The 21,189-nt window shown below is 42.0% G+C and overlaps 1 protein-coding gene across 1 annotated transcript; it reads right to left on the reverse strand.

The window, feature by feature from the left end:
• Positions 1–2,224: 2,224 nt before the first annotated feature.
• KRT23 (keratin 23) lies at positions 2,225–20,502 on the reverse strand. Its single transcript, XM_069543447.1, has 8 exons — positions 19,305–20,502; positions 10,701–10,783; positions 9,901–10,057; positions 8,480–8,641; positions 8,270–8,392; positions 5,040–5,260; positions 4,176–4,207; positions 2,225–2,580 (listed from the first exon to the last, which is right to left on the reverse strand). Exons 1-8 carry the CDS (start codon positions 19,698–19,700, stop codon positions 2,507–2,509), a joined length of 1,248 nt encoding a protein of 415 aa, XP_069399548.1. The 5' UTR covers positions 19,701–20,502; the 3' UTR covers positions 2,225–2,506.
• Between the last annotated feature and the right edge of the window lie 687 nt (positions 20,503–21,189).

The following is a 21,189-nucleotide window of genomic DNA, read 5'->3' on the forward strand; positions in this document are numbered from 1 at the left end:
TCGGACATGACTGAGAGACTGAACTGAACTGAACTGAATCCAGTTTTAACACATGTCCAGGTCATGTGTTAAAAAAATAGAAAGCAATCCTTTCCAAGGGAGTATTCAAACATAGAGACAAAAAGTATTCAGGGCATTGCCAATGTGTTAGATAAACATGGAACTAAATGTACTTTTAGGTTAATAACTGGATATGGAATCTAGAGGCTCAGATCTAGATCCAACTGCAATAGTTCAGTGAGTGTTTGGGTCCATGTCGTTATTGTCTGAGTCTCAGTTTATTTGTCTGTAAAGTGGGAGAGTTTGACTAGCCCAGGCCTGTATAGTGCTGTGCTTAGTCAGTCATGTCTGACTCTTTGTGATCCCATGGACTGTAGCCCATCAGGCTCTTCTGTCCATGGGGATTCTCCAGGCAAGAATACTGGAATAGGTTGCCATGCCCTCCTCCAGGAGATCTTCCCAACCCAGGGATCAAACCCAGGTTTCCTCCATTGCAGGCTGATTCTTTACCAGCTGAGTTTCCAGGGAAGGCTTCCCGGGTAGCTCAAATGGTAAAGCCCATGCCTATGGTCCAGAAAGTGAACAGGAACTAAAAAGCTTCTTGATGAGCGTGAAAGAGGAGAGTGAAAACGTTGGCTTAAAGCTCAACATTCAGAAAACTAAGATCATGGCATCTGGTCCCATCACTTCATGGGAAATAGATGGGGAAACAGTGGAAACAGTGTCAGACTTTATTTTTCTGGGCTCCAAAATCACTGCAGATGGTTACTGCAGCTATGAAATTGGTGCATGGGGATGACCCAGAAAGATGTTATGGGGAGGGAGGTGGGAGGGGGGTTCATGTTTGGGAATGCATGTAAGAATTAAAGATTTTTAAAAAATAAAAAACTAAAAAAAAAAAAAAAAAAAAAGACGCTTACTCCTTGGAAGGAAAGTTATGACCAACCTGCTGCTGCTGCTGCTGCTAAGTTGCTTCAGTTGTGTCCGACTCTGTGCGACCCTATAGATGGCAGCTAGATAGCATGTTAAAAAGCAGAGACATTACTTTGCTAGCAAAGGTCCATCTAGTCAAGGCTATGGTTTTTCCAGTGGTCATGTATGGATGTGAGAGTTGGACTGTGAAGAAAGCTGAGCACTGAAGAATTGATGCTTTTGAACTGTGGTGTTGGAGAAGACTCTTGAGAGTCCCTTGGACTGCAAGGAGATCCAACCAGTCCATCCTAAAGGAGACCAGTCCTGGGTGTTCATTGGAAGGACTGATGCTGAGGCTGAAATTGCAATACTTTGGCCACCTGATGTGAAGAGCTGACTCATTGGAAAAGACCCTGATGCTGGGAGGGATTGGGGGCAGGAGGAAAAGGGGATGACAGAGGATGGGATGGCTGGATGGCATCACTGACCCAATGGACATGAGTTTGGGCAAACTCCGGGAGTTGGTGATGGACAGGGAGGCCTGGCGTGCTGCGATTCATGGGGTTGCAAAGAGTCGGACACGACTGAGCGACTGAACTGAACTGATGGTCCATTGAATTGTTAATATCCTATTGTTTCATGTATGGCCTTCTGATGTTGTCTTAGTGAATATATAGGTTTCTGTCTTCCTTTTCTCCAGTGTTGTTCCTCTGTACCCGTCTTGGCCTAGCAGCTCACACAGCTAAAATTTGAGAAAAAGACATCTTCTTCAGGGGCAGAGGTGCCTAGTCTGTCTTCTTTAGTCCTTACTACACCTCAACATAATATCCTGGATCGTAATGTTTGCAACTCAGATTTTGGATGAGTTGTTTCCCCTCTTAGGGTCTCAGTATCTATCTGTAATGACGATTTCTTTCCCCTGAATTTCCTTTTCTAGTTTTAACTCTCTTTTAGGCGTTGAAGTTGTTCATTCATTCATCTGTGAGATAGAATAATTTTTGGTCCTCTCATTGAGGCCTTTCTGGGCATTCCTTTCTCTATCCCTGCCCCACTCCCACTTTCCTGCTGGAAAAGTCTAGAGATCTTGGAGAGCCTTGTGAACCATATCTTGTCCCTAGTTGCATGGCTGCAGGTAACAATTCTGGCCAGTGTTTGCTGCAAACACCTTCAGAGCATTAAGGTCCGTGTCACTCTTTCATGGACAATGCTCTGAGGATCCATTTTCAGGATAAAGAGGTCTTGTCAAGACAAGACTGACCTTATCTTGAGGTTTTGTCTTGCCTTATGATATTTTTTTTAAAAAAGGACATGATGCAGCTGGTGTGGAGTTTTATTGGCTATAAAACATGCACAATGATGGGAATCTGACAACTGTAGTAGTAAAGTAGAGCTTTAAGCTCATGAACTCATACTTTAATTGAAAAAGTGCAGCAATATATGAAGATTGTTATGGTGAGATTGTTACAGAGAAAAAAATTTTCTGAGTTTGTTAACTCCAAGGAAACCTCTTAGAATTCACCTGGGCAAGGACTTTCCAGTGAGGGGAAATAGTTTTTACAACAGGCAGAAATTTTTCTTGGCCTCACTTGTACTTTCAGATCTCATTCACTTGAGAAAGAATTATTCTTCCATTGACGCTCTCCTGTGTGATGGCCTTGATCTTTGGAGCTGCAGATTTGAAAAAAAGCAAAAAGAGGTCACTGCCATGCTCTTCCCACTATCTGAACTGTACTCCTTTCCAGGCCCCTGTTCTCAGCACCCAAAGGCTTTCTAGAATGATCGCTAAGCAATATGGTGGACTCTAATGGAGTGAAAAAGATCTTACCGAGGAAGATTTTCCTCCCACCTTCTAGGAAATGAGGGTATCTGACCAGTGTCACTTTCTACAGGTCAAGACCTTCACCCCAAGTGTTCCTGATACAGAATCTAGTATTTGACCACAAGTGCTGGAGGGGTCCTTTCTGCTTATATGGTCTTTTGAGCACTTGCAGCATAGATTCTACGAACGTACAGAGCCTTATACGCCATTCTGGGGATCTCATTTTAATATCTAGAGAGTATGCCATATGAAAGATCATGAGAAGCCAGGAATGTTTATCATGGTCACTGTTTTCAAAGATAAGATTTATTTGAATAAGTGCTTTGTTGATGCATCAGTACGCTGATTCTAGACCAGAGGGAAGAATTAAAACCAGTAATAGAGGTCCAGGGAGAACTTTGTTACAGTCAAGGTTCTCCAAAGTAGATTGTCCACCCTCTCCAGTAATGGGTTCCCTGTCCCTGGACGTGACTAAAGAGAGGCTGAAGGACCATGTGTTGGGATCTTGCAGAGGGATGGCAATGAAGCTGCTATTCTGTGATGGTTACTTGGACTCTCAGTCCCCGAACCTTTAATGCCTTACAGCATTTTATCATAAACTGATCAGAAAGTGCCACCTGTCCCAGACTGTGACTTCTTAAACTTTTCTGTGAGATGTTAATTGTAATCGGAGAAAATAGGGTTCCCCGGTCAAAGGTATTTGGGAACACTGTGCTAAACAAAATAAATTTTGTTGCGGTTTCTTTCTTTTACTTTTTCTTCCCTGCAGCAGTATTTGTTCCATCTTCAGTGCTGAAACATAGCCTGAGTCTTCACCAAGAGGATAGTGGTACATAGTATTCCCAGCCATACTGGGCCACACAACACATCTTCTATAATACACAGTTAAAATCTCATGGGATGCTAGTGTTCAACAGAATGTAGTTTGGGAAATTATGGGACATCATTTTTTTCTTAATTTCCTAGGAATTTGGCCAGCAGACTCCATAACTTAATTGTTGTTGTTCAGTCACTAAGTTGTGTCTGACTCTTTGCAATCCCGTGGTCTGCAGTGTGCCAGGCTCCCCTATCCTTCATTATGTCCTAAAGTTTGTTCAGATTCATGTCCATTGAGTCCATAATTTAATAGAGATATAATAATATCACTGATTATTTTCATCTACTTTACTGCTGGCAAAGAGCTCATATATATATGTATATATATGTGTGTGTGTGTGTATATATATATGTGTGTGTTTATATTGTTTAAGACAATATTGAGAGCTCACTTGGTTCAGCCATATCTAATTTAAGTTGATTCAATATTCCTGGCCATTTGGCAGTAAAGTAAAAACTGAACAAAGAACATTCAGTAGTACACGAGAGTATGATTACTGAAGGATGGATAAATGTGCTGATTCATTAAAAAAAAGGTAGATTCAAACAATGAAAGAGTATTTTTTACCTTTGACGTTTGACTTAGATTCTTCCACTGTCCTATAAAAGTGATAAAGGCTCATTTTAGTATTAGCAACAATCATAAAAACTTCTCAAGATGAACTAACTTCCTTTGCCTGCTGGTACATTCACAGTTCTTTAATGAGGATAATTGTTTGAGTTCTGTAGTTTCAAGGTCATGAGTTCATGGGAGAACCCTTCTGGACCCAAAAGGCGGTGAGTACTGCCTCCCACTAACCCTGGGGGATGGAGAAATCTGCTGAGTCACCCCCATCCTTTCAGCCAGCTGCAGGCTTTGCCTCCCTCGGATCCTTTCCAGAGTCTGTGTCTGAAGTGTGAACCCCCTGGGCTTTTCAGACTGTTTTGGGTTTGGTCCAATAACATTTTATTTATGTACTAAAAAAATTCTAACCCTTTCTCTTGGGTTATAGAACATATGTGCCCTTTTGTGAACAGTTATACCAAAACTACTCAGAGATTCCAGATAAAATATCTGGACATCTCAATCTCTTATTCCTGAGTCTTTCCCTGCTGTTAGATTCCTCAATCTTTTTTTCTTTTTTGAGTGAAAATTGGGTGCATTCCCACTGGGAAACACTGTAGCCAAACTTTCTTCACTGTTTGTTTCTAGAGATATAAAATATTAAGTGATGCTGTTGACTTCAAATTGTAGTGTTCTGGGAATAACAGTTGATGAATTCACACTTCCTACTTAACGGAATACAACCTGGTCTAAGTACCTACAGAAGAAATTCAGCATAAGCCTTTCTTTCTCTACACAGATGATGGCTAACAGGTCCATTAAGGTACATGAATGCACACAAGAGTGGATACACTTTTCATTGTCCTTCCCTGCCAGTCTTTGCCTTACCCTCCATTCTCTCCTTCCAAGAGCTGGCGGTAGGTGGCGATTTCCTTCTCTAGGTGGGTTTTGATGCCCAGGAGGACCTTGTATTCGTTGTTCTGACGCTCCAGGTCATGGCGTAGCCGTGTCAGCTCCTCCTCATAGTGGGAGATGATCCGTTGCATGTCCTGGAGCTGGCAGGAGTACCGAGACTGGGTCTCTGATAACATGTTTTCTAAAGCAGATTTCTGAAAGAGGAATGAAATTTCTTTCATCTACTGACTGATGGCTTGATTTAATAGCCTGCTGAGTTGGGCTTCCCTGGTGGCACAGTGGTAAAGAATTCACCTCCCAATGCAGGAGACTCAAAAGATGTGGGTTTGGTCTCTGGGTGGAGACGATCCCCTGGAAGAGGAAATGGCAACCCACTCCAGTATTCTTGCCTAAAAAATTCCATGGACAGAGGAGCCTGGCGGGCTATAGTCCATGGGCTCACAAAGAGCTGGACATAACTGAGCACGCGTGCTTGCTGAGTAGTGAGAACATACCAACTCCTCTGCTGGGTGTCTTGGTGGAGTTGGGGATGAGTGAGGAGGAGCAGGCTGACTTTTAGGTTTGGAGCCAGGCAATGAGGAGTCAGGACTTTCTGAATCTCATTTTTCTAGGCATAAAGCCTTTGCATCAGGGAGTTCTATGCAACTTAGCTGCACTCCTGTCGTATTTATTGTTGATGTAGCTTGTTTCGGAGTGAATACACCCCACCTTGCCCTGATCTGTTCCTTACCTACTTCTGCTTATATTTTGTTTTAGGCCAGACTGAAAGCTCCTAGAAGGAAATAGTAGCCAGGACTGCTATCTTTTTGGATCTTCAGAGAAGGGTCTCAAGTAATAGTGCCAGATAAAAAAGAGGGCACCTGATTAAGTATGAATTTCAGATGAGAAATCAGTAATTTTCTTTTAGTATAAATGTGTGCCAAATGTTCCCCCAAATATTGCACAAGAACTTATACTAAAAAAAAAAAACCCAACACACTTGTTCATCTGAAATTCAAATCTCACTGCGTGTCTTCCATTTTAATTTGGTGACTCTGGTAACACATTGTCATTTTTGAGGAAATTCTGAAAGCTGCAAAATGAAGGAAGCAGAGAACCAAGTTCAAGTCCCTGTTCTGTTTGGATTTACCACCTACTTTTCTAGTGAACATAACTTTAATCTTAAAGAGACATTCATAGCTAATAAAGCACCCTGCACTTCAGGGCTGGTAACGTCCAGGGGGCCCTTAGTGCTGCTTGGCTATTACCCCACATGTCTCTGGTCTCATCACTTTCTTGTTCTCCCAAAGGGATATTTTGTTCCTTCTTCTCTGTCTGCAAACCCCTCTTCTCCCTGTCCTTTCTCTTAGCCCATGACCTTGCTTCCTCTGTTGCCGAGGATATGAAAGCCCTCAGGGGAGGGCTCCCATCAGCTCTGCCAGCTTCCAACCACAGACATAAGTCTGTATCGACACTCATTCCCCTCCTGTTATGAGGGGAATAACCGCCCCTGTCTGTGCCACGGTAATTTCAGCAATTACCCCCTGTCTTGCAACATGAATGCTTTCCTCTCTTCTAGATTATTCCCACCAGCTTTCAAACAGAATTTCTTCCACCTTAAAATTTGTTCTCTCGAGCCCATAACTACCTTCAGCAATCAGCCAATTTCTCTCTTCGCCTTTGCTTACTGCAGAGCTCCTCAAAGAGTTGTCTATACCCTCTGTTTCAAATTCCCCTTGACTTCCCTCTAAGGGTCAAGGGGAATCTGGTGCCACTGTTAACCCTAGGGCCTCCTCTTCTCTCCTTTCTTCTTCCTTCTGTTGACTCACTGCATCTGTGTTGGCTTCTCGGCTGTTCCTCCAACCTGTCTGGCACACCCGTGCCTCATAGCTTGTGCATTTGCTATTCCCTCCACCTGGAACTCCCTCCCCATAGCCATGTAATGCATCTTTGTATCACTTTGAGGGTGTTTCTCAACTCTCACCTTAACAGTAAAGCCTCTCCCAACCACCTGGCTTTAAAATGACAGCTCTTCTCCTGGAAAGCCTAACCTCTCCCTCATGTTTCATTTCTTTGTAGCATTTTCCTCCATCTGGTATATTATTTATTTTGATGATTTGTGCCTTTATTGTCTATCATCTACAGTAGTATCCAAACTCCTTTATTATCAAATCCTCGGTTACTTAGAATAGTGTCAGGTAGTAGAAAGCATGAAACTAGATATAAATGTCGAGCTGACCTTGCAGGGTTGTTGTGAAATATCTAATGCTAAAATGTTCTGAAAGCTACAAAACTATTTAGATAATTTTAAAATATAGTAATTTATTTGTGTTTAAATAATATAAAATACTGTAATTATTTCTGTGTTCATTATCATCACCTTGACAGTGTACATTTTAAATGTCTGTCCATCATCACTGATTCTTAAAATGTAACAGTAATTTACCAGGTGCACCTGCAACAAAATGAACTAATTATTTCTCCTCAAGACTGAGTAGCACTGGGGAACGGTGGTGATGAATGATTAGAAGATTCAGATAGGCTAAGAAGGAAATTCAATGATAGATTTTATTTAATGAATTTCAAGTGCTTATAACACTCCTAAAAGCATTTTTACTGAAAACCATGATGATCAAAGAAATGACTTAGACACAAGAACTTACTGTTCACTGGGCATAAGACTGTTCACTGTGTAAGACACACACACAATAACAGAGCAGCACTTTGGAGCCAGCCAAGCCTGGATTTGCCAGCTACTCATGTTGGCACCAGAATTTCTCTTTCTTGGAACTGGGAGGGGGCAGCATGGTTGTAAGGGGGAGAGCGTTGATAGGGGTTTTGAGGGTGTAGAACTGCCCACCCCACCCCACGCCCACCCCAAACCACCATGTGGCTTCACCACTGGCCGCTTATTAACTGTGTAACCCTGGTCAATTCACTTAACTGTTTGGGGCTTTGGTTCCCTTATCTCCAAAATGGGGACACCAGGCCCATCTGGAAAGGTTAATGTGAGGATTGATGACATTGACTAGAACGAATGTGGCATAACATGGGCACCTCAATAAATGAGAGCTCTTATCATCCTCATTGTGGACAGTTTGGATGGAAAGTGGGAGTTTGGATGGAGAAGTGCCCCAAGGGAGTTGGAGAGACAGGCCCCAGAGAGAAGAAGGTTTTGTGGAGGAGGTGGTAACTGACCTAAGATTTTTCCAGCTCAAACTCACCTTGCTGCACTGTGTCTGCAGGTCAATCTCCAGGGCTTGGAAAGTGCGCTTCAGTTCATGAAGGTCGCTTTGGCTGCTCTGCACACCTGTTGGACTGGCTGCTTCCTGGGCCACGGCTGCTGACTGTGAGACCAAGAAAAGAAGAGAGGCATTGGCATTGGGGCCACTTGTAAGTGGAAACTTTGGGAAGTTTGGGCATCTTTCTTTTACCTGCTCTTTATACCAAGTGTCCAAGTCTTGATGCTTCTTTTTAATTATAGACTCATATTCCTGCCTCATATCCTCCAGGACCTTAATCAGATCTTCTCCCGGGGTTGTATCCACCTTCACGTTGACCTTGAAGTCATTTGGCAAATGGTGTTCCTCCACTTCCTGTTTAACCACAGAGAGAGAAAATGAATCAGTTTTGACAATCAGAAGGCCAGAAGTAAGTTGATGGACAGCCTTACACAGATCTTTTAAAAATTCAGCTTATGTGTTTGCCACCTTCCATTGGCTTGGTTTGGTTTCTCAGTTATTGTTTGTTGATGACAAAACATATGCTTTTGTTCCTCATATATATATATATATATAATTTTTTTTTTTGCCATACCATACTGCATGTGGGATCTTAATTCCCTGAACAGGGATTGAACCCAGGGCCCCTGCAGTGGAAGAAGTGATGAGTTTTAGTCAATGGACTTGCAGGGAAGCCCCTCTCTTATAATTTTATGAAGTAAAGAATAGCACTAGACAGGTAATCAAATGGCCCCTGTGATTACTGACTTAATCCCTGGTTGAAAACATTTTACACGGAATTTTGCTTACATAGAGTATAAAGCACTCTTCAACAAGTGTTCATGAGTAAAATGATGATACAATGAAACACTTGAACATTTCAGGTTATAGGCCAAAGCTTTGGGGAAGCAGTTCAGTAACCCAAAGCCAAATGGTGTAGAGACTTTCAAAATCTTGTCAGTGTATTATGACTCTGTAGGGATGATGCCCATGCATGAAACCAAGAAACTACAGGAAAGGTTTAATTAACAACCATGTCTACCCAGGTGTACAGAAGGTGAGGTTCTTTGATAAGCAGTTTTGTTTGCCTAAAATGGGGATTGTTTTTCTATCTTTTCATCAGAGTCTCGGGGATTTTAGATGGATGCTAACTTTTAAAGTCAGTTAAATGCTTTTGGCAATTGAGACTCAATTTTTGCCAATAGTTATATCAAATATATAGGAACTGTGAGTTACTATAGAATATAACTATATTGAATATAATCTGGATCCATGGGAGTCTATTCTGTTGTTCTCCAACTTGCTGCACATTGGGTTAATGAAAGAAGTTCGATCCTACACATTTATTTTTCTCGCATCATATTAATAAACAGGCCTAGATAAACATTGTATCTTAACAAAATTGTTGACTGATGTCATAGTTAATTGGAATTGTGTTTTAGCTGTTGTATTTGACACAGGGTAAATGACTGTGAACATGGAAAAATCAGATATGTATGTGGTTTCTTATGATTATTTAGGTTGAAGACAATAGAGCTGGCATTCAGGTGGTGATTTCTTCTGGAGCGACTGAGTCATCTGAAATGTGTGGACTAAGAGCTGTACTGGTTACCTGGAGATCCTGGGAGTCCTACCTGCTCATGACGCTTCTTCATGAGGATGAGCTCTTTCCTCATCCCCTCAACCTCCTGTTCTAGGTCTGTGGTGACAATGGTCAGATCATCCAGGGTCTTTCGGAGACCTTCAACTTCAATTTCTAAGTCTTTCTTGAAGGAGTGTTCATGTTCATACCTTTGGTTAGAAGGAAGAGAACAGAACACTTGTTATTGGAAGGATTCACCTTAGTTTTAGGCTGAATTTCTTGCTTTCTACATTTCATGCAGGTTTTTCTATGATGGTGATCCAATATTATTTTTTCTTTAGAGAGAATGGCATAATAAACAGCCATATATCCGTCACTTAGATTTAGCAGCTGTTAACATTTTGTCATATTCATTTGGTCTATATTCTATCTTGTATTTTAAAGTAATTTATAGACATTATGTCCTTTCAACCCCTAAATACTTCAGAATGTATCTTTTAAGAAAAAAGAGTTTTCTAAATAAGCATAGTAACATTATCACACCTAAAAATCAATAATAAGTTTTTAATATCATCTAAGTATTTGTATTCAAATTTCCCCATACCAAAAAGTGTATTTTATATCTGGTTTGTGTATTAAATATCTGTCTGGACCCTAGTGACTGAAGCAACTTAGCAGCAGCAGCAGCAGCAGTAGCAGCATGCCTTTTCATTATAGCTTAGTAAGATTTTACACGTGGGTAATGGTGTGGTACATTTTCTTTCGGCAAAACAGAAACGAACAATTCCCAAAACCAAACCAACCCCCATCCCCTCCCCCCACCCACCACAACACTGTGAAGAAGGAACTTACTTAAGGCTGAAGTCATCCACTGCCATCCTGGCGTTGTCAATGAGAAGGATGATCTGAGCATTGTTTACCTTGCCATCTGCTATCTGTAAAGCACACACCAAGAGTCACTTCAGTTGCATGCAAATCCACAGGACAGCTGCATTTCTGCCCAGTTCCTGATAATCTGACCTATCAGCAGATAAGGCTTTATTTTCTAGCAGTGGAATAATGAGCAGTCAAGTCAATTAATATTTATTGAGCACTTACTAAGTGCAAAACACAAGTGTGGGTTTGTAGTAATGGTATGGTCTGCAGTCACTTTCACTGTCTTTTTTTATATTGGGTTTTGATAGGATTGATGCAACTGCTCAAAGAATGATATAGGCGGGGGAAGGAGAGTAATTGTGGAAAATGCCTTTTAACTATCTTGTAAGATCCACACAACGTGAAAGTCGCTCAGTTGTGTCTGACTGGGGATTTTCCGACTTGTTTTTGTTTTGTCCAACTTGTTTTTCGACAAGGCTGTGGTTTTTCCAGTGGTCATGTATGGATGTGAGAGTTGGACTATAAAGAAAGCTGAGCACCAAAGAATTGATGCTTTTGAACTGTGGTGTTGAAGAAGTTGAGAGTCCCTTGGACTGCAAGGAGATCCAACCAGTCCATCCTAAAGGAAACCAGTCCTGAATATTCATTGGAAGGACTGATGTTGAAACTGAAACTCCAATACTTTGGCCACCTGATGCGAAGAGCTGGCTCATTTGAAATAAGACTCTGATGCAGGGAAAGATTGAAGGCAGGAGGAGAAGGGGACAACAGAGGAAGAGACGGTTGGATGGCATCACCGACTCAATGGACATGAGTTTGAGCAAGCTCTGGGAGTTGGTGATGGGCAGGGAAGCCTGGTGTGCTACAGTCCATGGGGTCGCAAAGAGTCAGACACAACTAAGTGAATGAACTGAACTAAGCATAATTAGTTTTTGCCTTAAATGACCATAGCCATATACATAGTTTATAGGTGTGTATATGTGTTTGTAAATTATTCAGTTGTAGCTATTAACATATTAACTGAAAGGGGAGAAGGATGAGTTGGGAATTGGGGATTAACAGATACAGACTGCTATATATTAAATAAATAACAAAGAGCAACTGTTTTGCATGGGTTTCCCTGGTGGGTCAGATGGTAAAGAATCTGCCTGCAATGCAGGAGACACAGGTTTGATTCCTGGGCCAGGAAGATCCTGTGGAGACAGGAGTGGCAACCCACTCCAGTGTTCTTGCCTAGAGAATTCTATGGACAGAGGAGTCTGGTGGGCTACAATCCATGGATCACAAAGGTCAGACATGATTGAGCAACTATGTCACACACACACACACACACACACACACACACACTGTATAGCATAGGGAACTATATTCAATTTCTTGTAATAACTTATAATGGAAAAAAATCTGAAAAGGATTAATAAACTTCATGTTGAAACTTTAACTTTGTAACTGCCTCTAGTTAAAGACTTTCACTGCTGCTGCTGCTGCTAAGTCGCTTCAGTCGTGTCCAACTCTGTGTGACCCACAGATGGCAGCCCACCAGGCTCTGCCATCCCTGGGATTCTCCAGGCAAGAATGCTGGAGTGCGTTGCCATTTCCTTCTCCAATGCATGAAAAGCAAAAGTGAGGTTACTCAGTTGTGTCCGACTCTTCCCGACCCCATGGACTGTAGCCCACCAGGCTTCTCCATCCATGGGATTTTCCAGGCAAGAGTACTGGAGTGGGATGCCACTGCCTTCACTAGATGTGTATATATTTTTTATTTAAAAAGAGAATTAGCGGACTTTTGGATTCAGAGGGAGAGGGAGAGGGAGAGGGTGGGATGATTTGGGAGAATGGCATTGATACATGTATACTATCATGTAAGAATCCAATCACCAGTCTATGTCCGATGCAGGATACAGCATGCTTGCGGCTGGTGCCCGGGGACGACCCAGAGGGATGTTGTGGGGAGGGAGGTGGGAGGGGGGTTTCATGTTTGGGATCGCATGTACACCCGTGGTGGATTCATGTCAATGTATGGCAAAACCAATACAGTATTATAAAGTAAAATAAACTAAAAATAAAAAGTTAAAAAAAAGAATTATTGTTGAAGTATCCACCTGAGAAACTGAGTATATATATGTTTGATTTGTGAATACTTCTAGGTAGTTGTAATCAGAGAAATACACGTATCAGAGAAATAATATATGACACTCAATTTTAATGCGTGTCATTGTCTTGGGGAAAATTGGATGGAATATATCTCAATGTCAAAAGTATACTACTTTTGTACCAAGCATTGCGCTGAACTGGGAACCAGCAGATTTTCCTTTTATTTCCTGTTACTGACCATTGGTGTGAACTTGGGTCAGTGACCCAACTCTGCGGACTTCAGTTTCATCAACGCTCTTTACAAATAAGGAGCTTGTACTGAAAACATGTGACCTTAGGGGTCCTAGCTCCAAACTTCTGTCACTTACTTGGGGCCAAAGAATCTGTGACATTCCCATCCTATTTATGCAGATAGTTGCTTTAATTAGAGAGGATTTTCTTAGGACAAACTTATACTTCGACACAAAGACACCTTTCAAAAATCTGGCCCTGTTCAAAGTTCCACTGATTAGTTGGAATTTTGTGTCATGAATACACAATAGCAGGATTCAGAGGTATTCAGAACACTGGTCTGGAACTCCCAGAGCAGGGCCTGGGGTCCTGCTCCAGCACCTACCTCCTGAGTGAGCTCTGCCAAGTCTTGGCTTCTTCATACATAAAATGGCAATAATAACAACCACAGAGTTATGAGAATTAGATTAGAAGAGATTAAATAAAATAATGCAAAATAGCATTTCTGGGCACAGTCTAGACACTCTGAAAACAATCAGTTGAAGCTAAATTAGTTCAGAAAAATGTAAAGAAATTTTAATTTTGTTTTAAAAAAGCTAGCACTTTTGTAATTAGAGCCAGTGTCTGCACTGGATAAATTCCTAGGGTTTAAATGTTGAGATGCATTGTCTACTTTGCTGTTCATGATGGGAGATAACCAGACTGGCTGCCCATGCCCAACTCAATTCCCTTAGTGGATTCCAAATGGTATCATGACGACTTCCATAGGTCTGAAAAGGGATTCTGTAGATATTTCCTTGTCTTTCCTCTACAGTGCTGCTTAGGGATTTCTTACCAATGCTTTCCCCTCCAGGCTGTTTAGTCTTTGCATGATCTAAGCTCATGGGAGATGAAAAGTATCTCCATCCAAAATGGCCTGGGGATCCCTGCAGTTAGCCTCAGCTGTTCCCTGAGGTTTTGCTTGACATTCAAAGAAACCATGCCCTGTACTCTCCATGAAATCAGAAAATAAAACATACCACCTGTGTTGGAAACACCACAGTTTTCCAATGAAGTTACCTTATGTATAATATACTTTTAATTGGAAGACCATGGAGTAATCATTAAGAATATCACTTCCACATAGAATGGATAAACAATATTCTGTGCTATACAGAATCTATAGTGCATGGAACTATATCCAATATTCTGTGATAAACCATAATGGAAAATTATATTAAAAAAAAAGAAGTTGCCTCAGTCATGTCCAACTCTTTGTGACCCCATGGACTGTAGCCCACCAGGCTCCTCTGTCTATGGGATTCTCCGAGCAAGAACACTGGAGTGGGTTGCCGTACCCTCCTCCAGAGTATCTTCCCAACCCAGGGATCAAACCCACATCTCTAACGTCTGCTGCACTGGCAGTCGGGTTCTTTACCACTAGCACCACCTGGGATATCCATACATCTACATAAAGATATATACAAAACTGATCGACTTTGCTGCACAGGAGAAATTAACACAACATTGTAAATCAACTCTATTTCAATTGAAAAATAATGTCACTCTCTCTATACTGATACAGATATTAAGTTTGAGACAAAGGTGAATTTATTTCACAGCAGTGTACTGATGTTGCTTTGTTAGTTGTGACAAATGTGCCATGGTGATGGAAGATTTTAGTAATGAGGGGAGCTGGGTGATTTATGGAAAGTTTCTGTACCATGTAAATCTAAAAATACTCCACATGAAAAGTTTATTTAAAATAATAAGAAGGATGCAAAACAGTGTGTATACTTAAAAAAATCATCTGTGAACTTATTTGGTTTTTCTGAATTAAATTGATAATTTATCCATGGCAAAATCCACATCAAAAGTCTGATTTCCCCAGGTAGCATTCTTATAGTCCATGAGTTGATATAGAAGAAATTTAAGAACTGAAACTATTTCTTCCTCGTTGGGTTACCTGATACAATATTATGATACAACCACTATTACTGAGCCATCCTTTACAGTAATGAATGAACAAGAATGGGTTGAGAAATAATATATGAGGCATAGGTATTGCATTGTGTTGTAATTAATCACTTGGATTCTCCCCAAGGACCTGAGTTCATTCTTTTAAAATAATCTGGTTTGTGTATTAGTGTAGCATCATTGCTTCAGGGTGTGTAATCTACTAGGGAGAGGAGAACAGAACTTGCGACTGTAAACCAATGAGCCAAATATAGTACTATTGAGAGCCATTCTGCACCTTAATATTTGTGTGACAATGTCCAACTCTGTTTCAAAGATTTTAGTGATGAGGGGAGCTGGGTGATTTATGGAAAGTTTCTGTACCATGTAAATCTAAAAATACTCCACATGAAAATTTATTTAAAATAATAGGAAGGATGCAAAACAGTGTGTATACTTAAAAAAATCATCTGTGAACTTATTTGGCTTTTCTGAATTAAATTGATAATTTATCCATGGCAAAATCCACATCAAAAGTCTGATTTCCCCAGGTAGCATTCTTATAGTCCATGAGTTGATATAGAAGAAATTTAAGAACTGAAACTATTTCTTCCTCGTTGGGTTACCTGATACAATATTATGATACAACCACTATTACTGAGCCATCCTTTACAGTAATGAATGAACAAGAATGGGTTGAGAAATAATATATGAGGCATAGGTATTGCATTGTGTTGTAATTAATCACTTGGATTCTCCCCAAGGACCTGAGTTCATTCTTTTAAAATAATCTGGTTTGTGTATTAGTGTAGCATCATTGCTTCAGGGTGTGTAATCTACTAGGGAGAGGAGAACAGAACTTGCGACTGTAAACCAATGAGCCAAATATAGTACTATTGAGAGCCATTCTGCACCTTAATATTTGTGTGACAATGTCCAACTCTGTTTCAAAGATTTTAGTGATGAGGGGAGCTGGGTGATTTATGGAAAGTTTCTGTACCATGTAAATCTAAAAATACTCCACATGAAAATTTATTTAAAATAATAGGAAGGATGCAAAACAGTGTGTATACTTAAAAAAATCATCTGTGAACTTATTTGGCTTTTCTGAATTAAATTGATAATTTATCTGTGGCAAAACCCACATCAAAAGTCTGACTTCCCCAGGACTTATTTGGTTTTTCTGAATTAAATTGATAATTTACCCATGGCAAAACCCACATCAAAAGTCTGATTTCCCCAAGTAGCATTCTTATAGTACATGAGTTGATATAGAAGAAATTTAAATAATTTTCTTTTTTTTCTTTCTTTTTCTTTTTGGCCATTAAGTTTGTGGGATCTTAGTTTCCTGACCTGGGATTGAACCCAGGCCCACAGCAGTGAAAGCATCAAGTTCTAACCACTAGTACCAGAGAATTCCTGAAATATTTTCTTACAGACTTTTGGAGTAACATTTAACATCCTTAAAGTGAAGGTGTTGTTCAATCACTAAGTCATGTCTGACTCTTTGTGACCCCATGGACTGCAGCATGCCAGGCTCTCCTGTCCTTCATTATCTCCTGGAGTTTGCTCAGATTCATGTCCATTGAGTTGGTGATACTAAGTGGGGGTGGGAGAGAGCTATATCTAATCAGAACACTTCATGAGTCTTGAAAGGCCCAGTTCAGTTCAGTCTCTCAGTCGTGTCCGACTCTTTGCGACCCCATGAATCGCAGCACGCCTGGCCTCCCTGTCCATCACCAACTCCCGGTAAGTTCCAGGCATGGTGGGACTTCTTTGGGCCTCTGTTTTGTCACCTATAAAGAGGGGAGGTCTGATAGACCATCTGAACTTCAAATATCTGTTTTCTTCAAACACAGAGAAAAACAACTGAAGTAAGAAATACAGAAATGAATATAATTTGAAGCTGAAGGAGCTTCCCATTTAATGTCAGAACCAAGAACCTGGGGTTTCCTGGAGGGTGGGCCAGCCACCCACTCCTTGTAATTGTCCCCACTCGCTTTTCTTAATTCTGTTCCAAAGAATTTAGGCACCCACTTGGCCTCAGTCTCCTCATCCATAGATTGGGGATAAAAACACCTGCTTCACAGAATGAGATAATGGGTATGAAATATGTGTTGTATGATTAAGAGTGCAAATGGGATGCACTATCTTTATTAACAAATAGCATCATTTTTGATGAGGCAGACTGGCCAGCACCAGGCTCTGTGGAAATTACGAGGCCATTAGAAACAAACCTAGCTCTAGCTCTTCCTGGTGGCTTTGGATGGCTGCTTCACTTCTCTGAGCCTCAGTTTCTTTCCAGGGTTGTAGTGAGAAATAAATCAGATAATACAGAATGTTTCCATCATTGCAGAAAGCTCTTGGACCACGCTGATGAGTATATTCAGTACCTGACATGATGCCTGGCATATAATAATCGCTCAATAAATTTTTCCGTCCCCTTTCCTCCATCTTTCTGCTGTCAGCTGATGCATTATTTGACCAGGTCTAACCTCACGTTTCTTTTGGGAGTTATGTTCTTAGCTTCCCATTTGCAAAAAACTTCTGTCCTCTCCATTCTAAAACCAAAGCAACTTTATTAATAAAAACAGTATGGTAAGTTTTGTTGAGTCACCTTATATTTTTGGTAAAGACAACCATGTACTATATAGTTAAGACAATTACACAGTCAGCTATTAGGTTGATTATTCAATAATTAGGGTTCATTATAAGGAAAGATTTCTATTATCTTGATTCAAGCAGGGACGACTGAGTGTTGAGAAATAGTATCATAAAAATGTTGGAAACCCGTGATGCTCTTTCTAGGATAGGTTCAATCATGATCTTACAGGAAAATTTCTGGGACTACTTTACTTAAGAGAATTTCCATAGCTTTAAAATATAACCTAGATGACTGGATTCCCTGTACTTCTAGCCAATGTTATGAAACATCCCAGAAGGTATAATGGTGTGCAGCCCACTCCTGTATTCTTGCCTAGAAAATCCCATGGGCAGAGGAGCCTGGTGGACTACAGTCATAGGGTCAAAAAGAGTTGGACACTACTGAGTGACTGAGCAGAAGGTATAAAGTTAGGCTTCTAAATGTTTGGTTGAAAAGCTATTCATATTTTGAAGACATCTCCATAACCCATCCTAACTCTAAGATTCTAAAAATCAGACCCATTTTTATTATTTTTTTTCCCTAGCAATATGCCATTTTCAGAACTGTGAGTGGCTAGAATTCAGAACTTCTGGAAGTCCCCAAGAGGAAGCATCCAGGGAAATCACAAAGATGTATCTGCTAGTGGAGTGACGGCTTTTACGTGTGATCTCCAGAATAGTACAACTCAGCCTTTCTTTGATGGGTAATCACACTGCTGTCAGGACTGGGAGGTGGAGCAGAGCTGATGTAACGAGACGTAAATGCTCTCTTGTGCCTTGTGTGCTGAGCATGAGGAATGAAGATCAGCCCTGATCATTACGATTATGTTGTCGGATCGTAAGTGGTGCCAGACAGCACCTGCTTGCCTTCCATGTTTTCTATATAATTCACGTACAGAAGATTAAATATACAAAACAGACTTTCCTGACTCCATATTTAAGGTATGATAAGAAAATGTCCTTGGGCTTCCCAGGTGGCACTGGTGCTAAAGAACCCACCTGCCCATGCAAGAGACATAAGAGACGAGGCTTTGATCCCTGCTTGGGAAGATGCCCTGGAGAAGGAATGGCAAGCCATCCGAGTACTTTTGCCTAGAGAATCTCAAGGACAGAGGAGTCCAGTGGGCTACAGTCCACAGGGTCACAAAGAGTTGGACATGACTGAAGCGACTCAACATGCACAAGAAAATATCCGTGGGTTTCCCTGGTGGCTTAGTGGTAAAGAATCTGCTTGCCAGTGCAGGAGACATAGGTTCGATCCCTGTTCCAGGAAGATCCCACATGCCATCTAAGCCTGTCACAACGGTTGAGCCTGTGTTCTGGAGCCTGGGAACTGCAACCACTGAAGCCTGCATGGCCTAGAGCTCATGCTCACCAACAAGAGGAGCGCCCGTGCCACAGCTAGAGAGAAGCCCCCACTCTCCACAGCTAGAGAGAAGCTCAGAACTTCATCAACAAAGACCCAGCACAGCAATAAATAAGGAAATGAAACAACTCTTTACCATCTGAGCCACTAGGGAAAAGAAAGAAAATATCCTTGAATACTTTTGTTCATGATTTTTTTTTAAGCTCTTTTTGTCATTTTCCAGGAAATTATCTTTTCTACTGATTTCTTCTCTCATGGGTCTCCTGGAAAGGCAGTCCCCTCTTGAGTTCCAGGGTTACCCAGGATCTTACCTGCTCCTGCAGGTGGCTGATGCTTTCCTCGTATTGGGAGTAGTCTTGCTTATTGCCTGAATCTCTTTGCTGATGCCACTTCAGGATGGAGCTTTCTAGTTTCACGTTGGCCTCCTCCAGGGCGCGCACCTTTTCCAGGTAGGTGGCCAGGCGGTCATTAAGGTTCTGCATCATCTCCTTCCCATTTCCGCCTAGGAGGGAGCTGCCTCTTCCAGACCTCCAAGACCCTTCAGGGAGGGGACAGCTCAGTGAGGAGGAGGAAAGTGAGATGCGGACACCCCCCGCACCACCATGGACACTCGGAGCCCGGGGAAAGCTCCCCGGCCGGCCCCAGCCGCCTCCTGTGGCATAGAGGGAACCTGAGCGGTTCTGGCTGAAGCTCTGGTTGGAATTCATGGTTCCATCTGTGTCTGGGGCAGGACTGGGCTCTGGTCCACTCCCTGGCACCACAAAACTGAGCCGCCCCAGACTGCCCCAGATGGCTTTATGCCCTTTGCTGTGGGAGTTCCCTCTTCTGACAGCTGTACCGACAAGATCCTATCATTGTGCAACACGTGTTTCCTCTTGGTCAATCCCAAAGCGCCCCCGGGCTTTCACACACTGGCTGTTGTTTGGAGTCACATCGATATACCAGGTTGCTTTTCCCTCCCAGTGTTAACCTGGAGGTGTGGCCCACGGCCTTAGGTGGGTATTAGTCTCAGGTGTCTTTCTAGTCTTTTTTCCATTGTCCGTTTATCTGGAAAAGGTCTGACTAAAGTCCACAGAAAGGTGATTTGGGGTGGCATAGATTTCCTTTGAAAAAGTAGACATTAAACACACAAACACACACCTGCCCCTACCCAACCCCCAAATAAACACATCCCAGCTCTAAAGCAAGGATGGGAGGGACTTGCGATGCAAGAGCCAGATCAGGACAGAATCTCAGGTCCTGGAATGAAAATACTTGTGCAGAGGAAATGGAGACAGTTCTGAATATCTGATCCTCGGTCGCAGCCGCTGGTGGATGGAAAGTAATTTCAAAGGAATCATTCTTAAGAACAAACCCACAATTATAATTAATTAATGAATGACCGAATCTTCCACTTCCAGGCTGCCTTTCATCCCAGCACACCTCAAAACCAAACAACCCCAGCCTGTGCCCAGGACTCTCATTGGCCCCTGGGAGGCAGATAGCCTTTGTTAAGTGGCCAGCAGCCCTGATCCCGCTGAGCCCTGGAAAGGCTCAGTGCTGTGCATCTATGCCCTGCGGAGGGAACAGAGGGAATCAGGAAATGTGCCATGGGTTGTCGAACACGCTTGATGAATCTTATGCTTTGGCTGCCAAGGTAAATGTTAGGAATGAATAAAGAAATAGTCTGGGGGCGGAGAGCCACGTGCTGCTTACTGGCAACTAGATTTAAAGGAGACTTTAGAATAAATGGCAGCATCTTGAAGGGACAGAAGTGTTCCTTAGTCCGAGCCACTGACTTTACAGATGAGGAAAACTGAGGCCTGTGGGGTGGGGTGGGCAGGATGGCAGAGGAACAGATTGTGGGTTAGTGGCAAAGCCAGGGTGTGGCTCCTACGGCCACATAGCGCGGTTATCATTGAGCTGAATCTTGACGGAGCCCTGGATCACACTTCTCTTTCATAATGGTGATAATGGGACTTCCCAGTTTACAAAGCCCTTTGATACTCTGTATTTAATCCACATAGCCAGGGATGTGGCCAGGGAAGAGTTATTGTTCCCGTTTTCCTCCTAGAGGTGAAAGATGGGGAGCTGATTTGCGTGTAATGTAAATCAACACAGGAATTTGTGGTTGTCTGGCCTTGGTCTGTGCTGTTTCCTCTGCCTGGAAAACCTTGCTTGTGCTGCCTAGGCCTGCTCTCCTGCCTTCCAGATGTA

The sequence above is a fragment of the Ovis canadensis genome, chromosome 11, assembly GCF_042477335.2.
Source record: "Ovis canadensis isolate MfBH-ARS-UI-01 breed Bighorn chromosome 11, ARS-UI_OviCan_v2, whole genome shotgun sequence".
Taxonomy (NCBI): domain Eukaryota; kingdom Metazoa; phylum Chordata; class Mammalia; order Artiodactyla; family Bovidae; genus Ovis; species Ovis canadensis.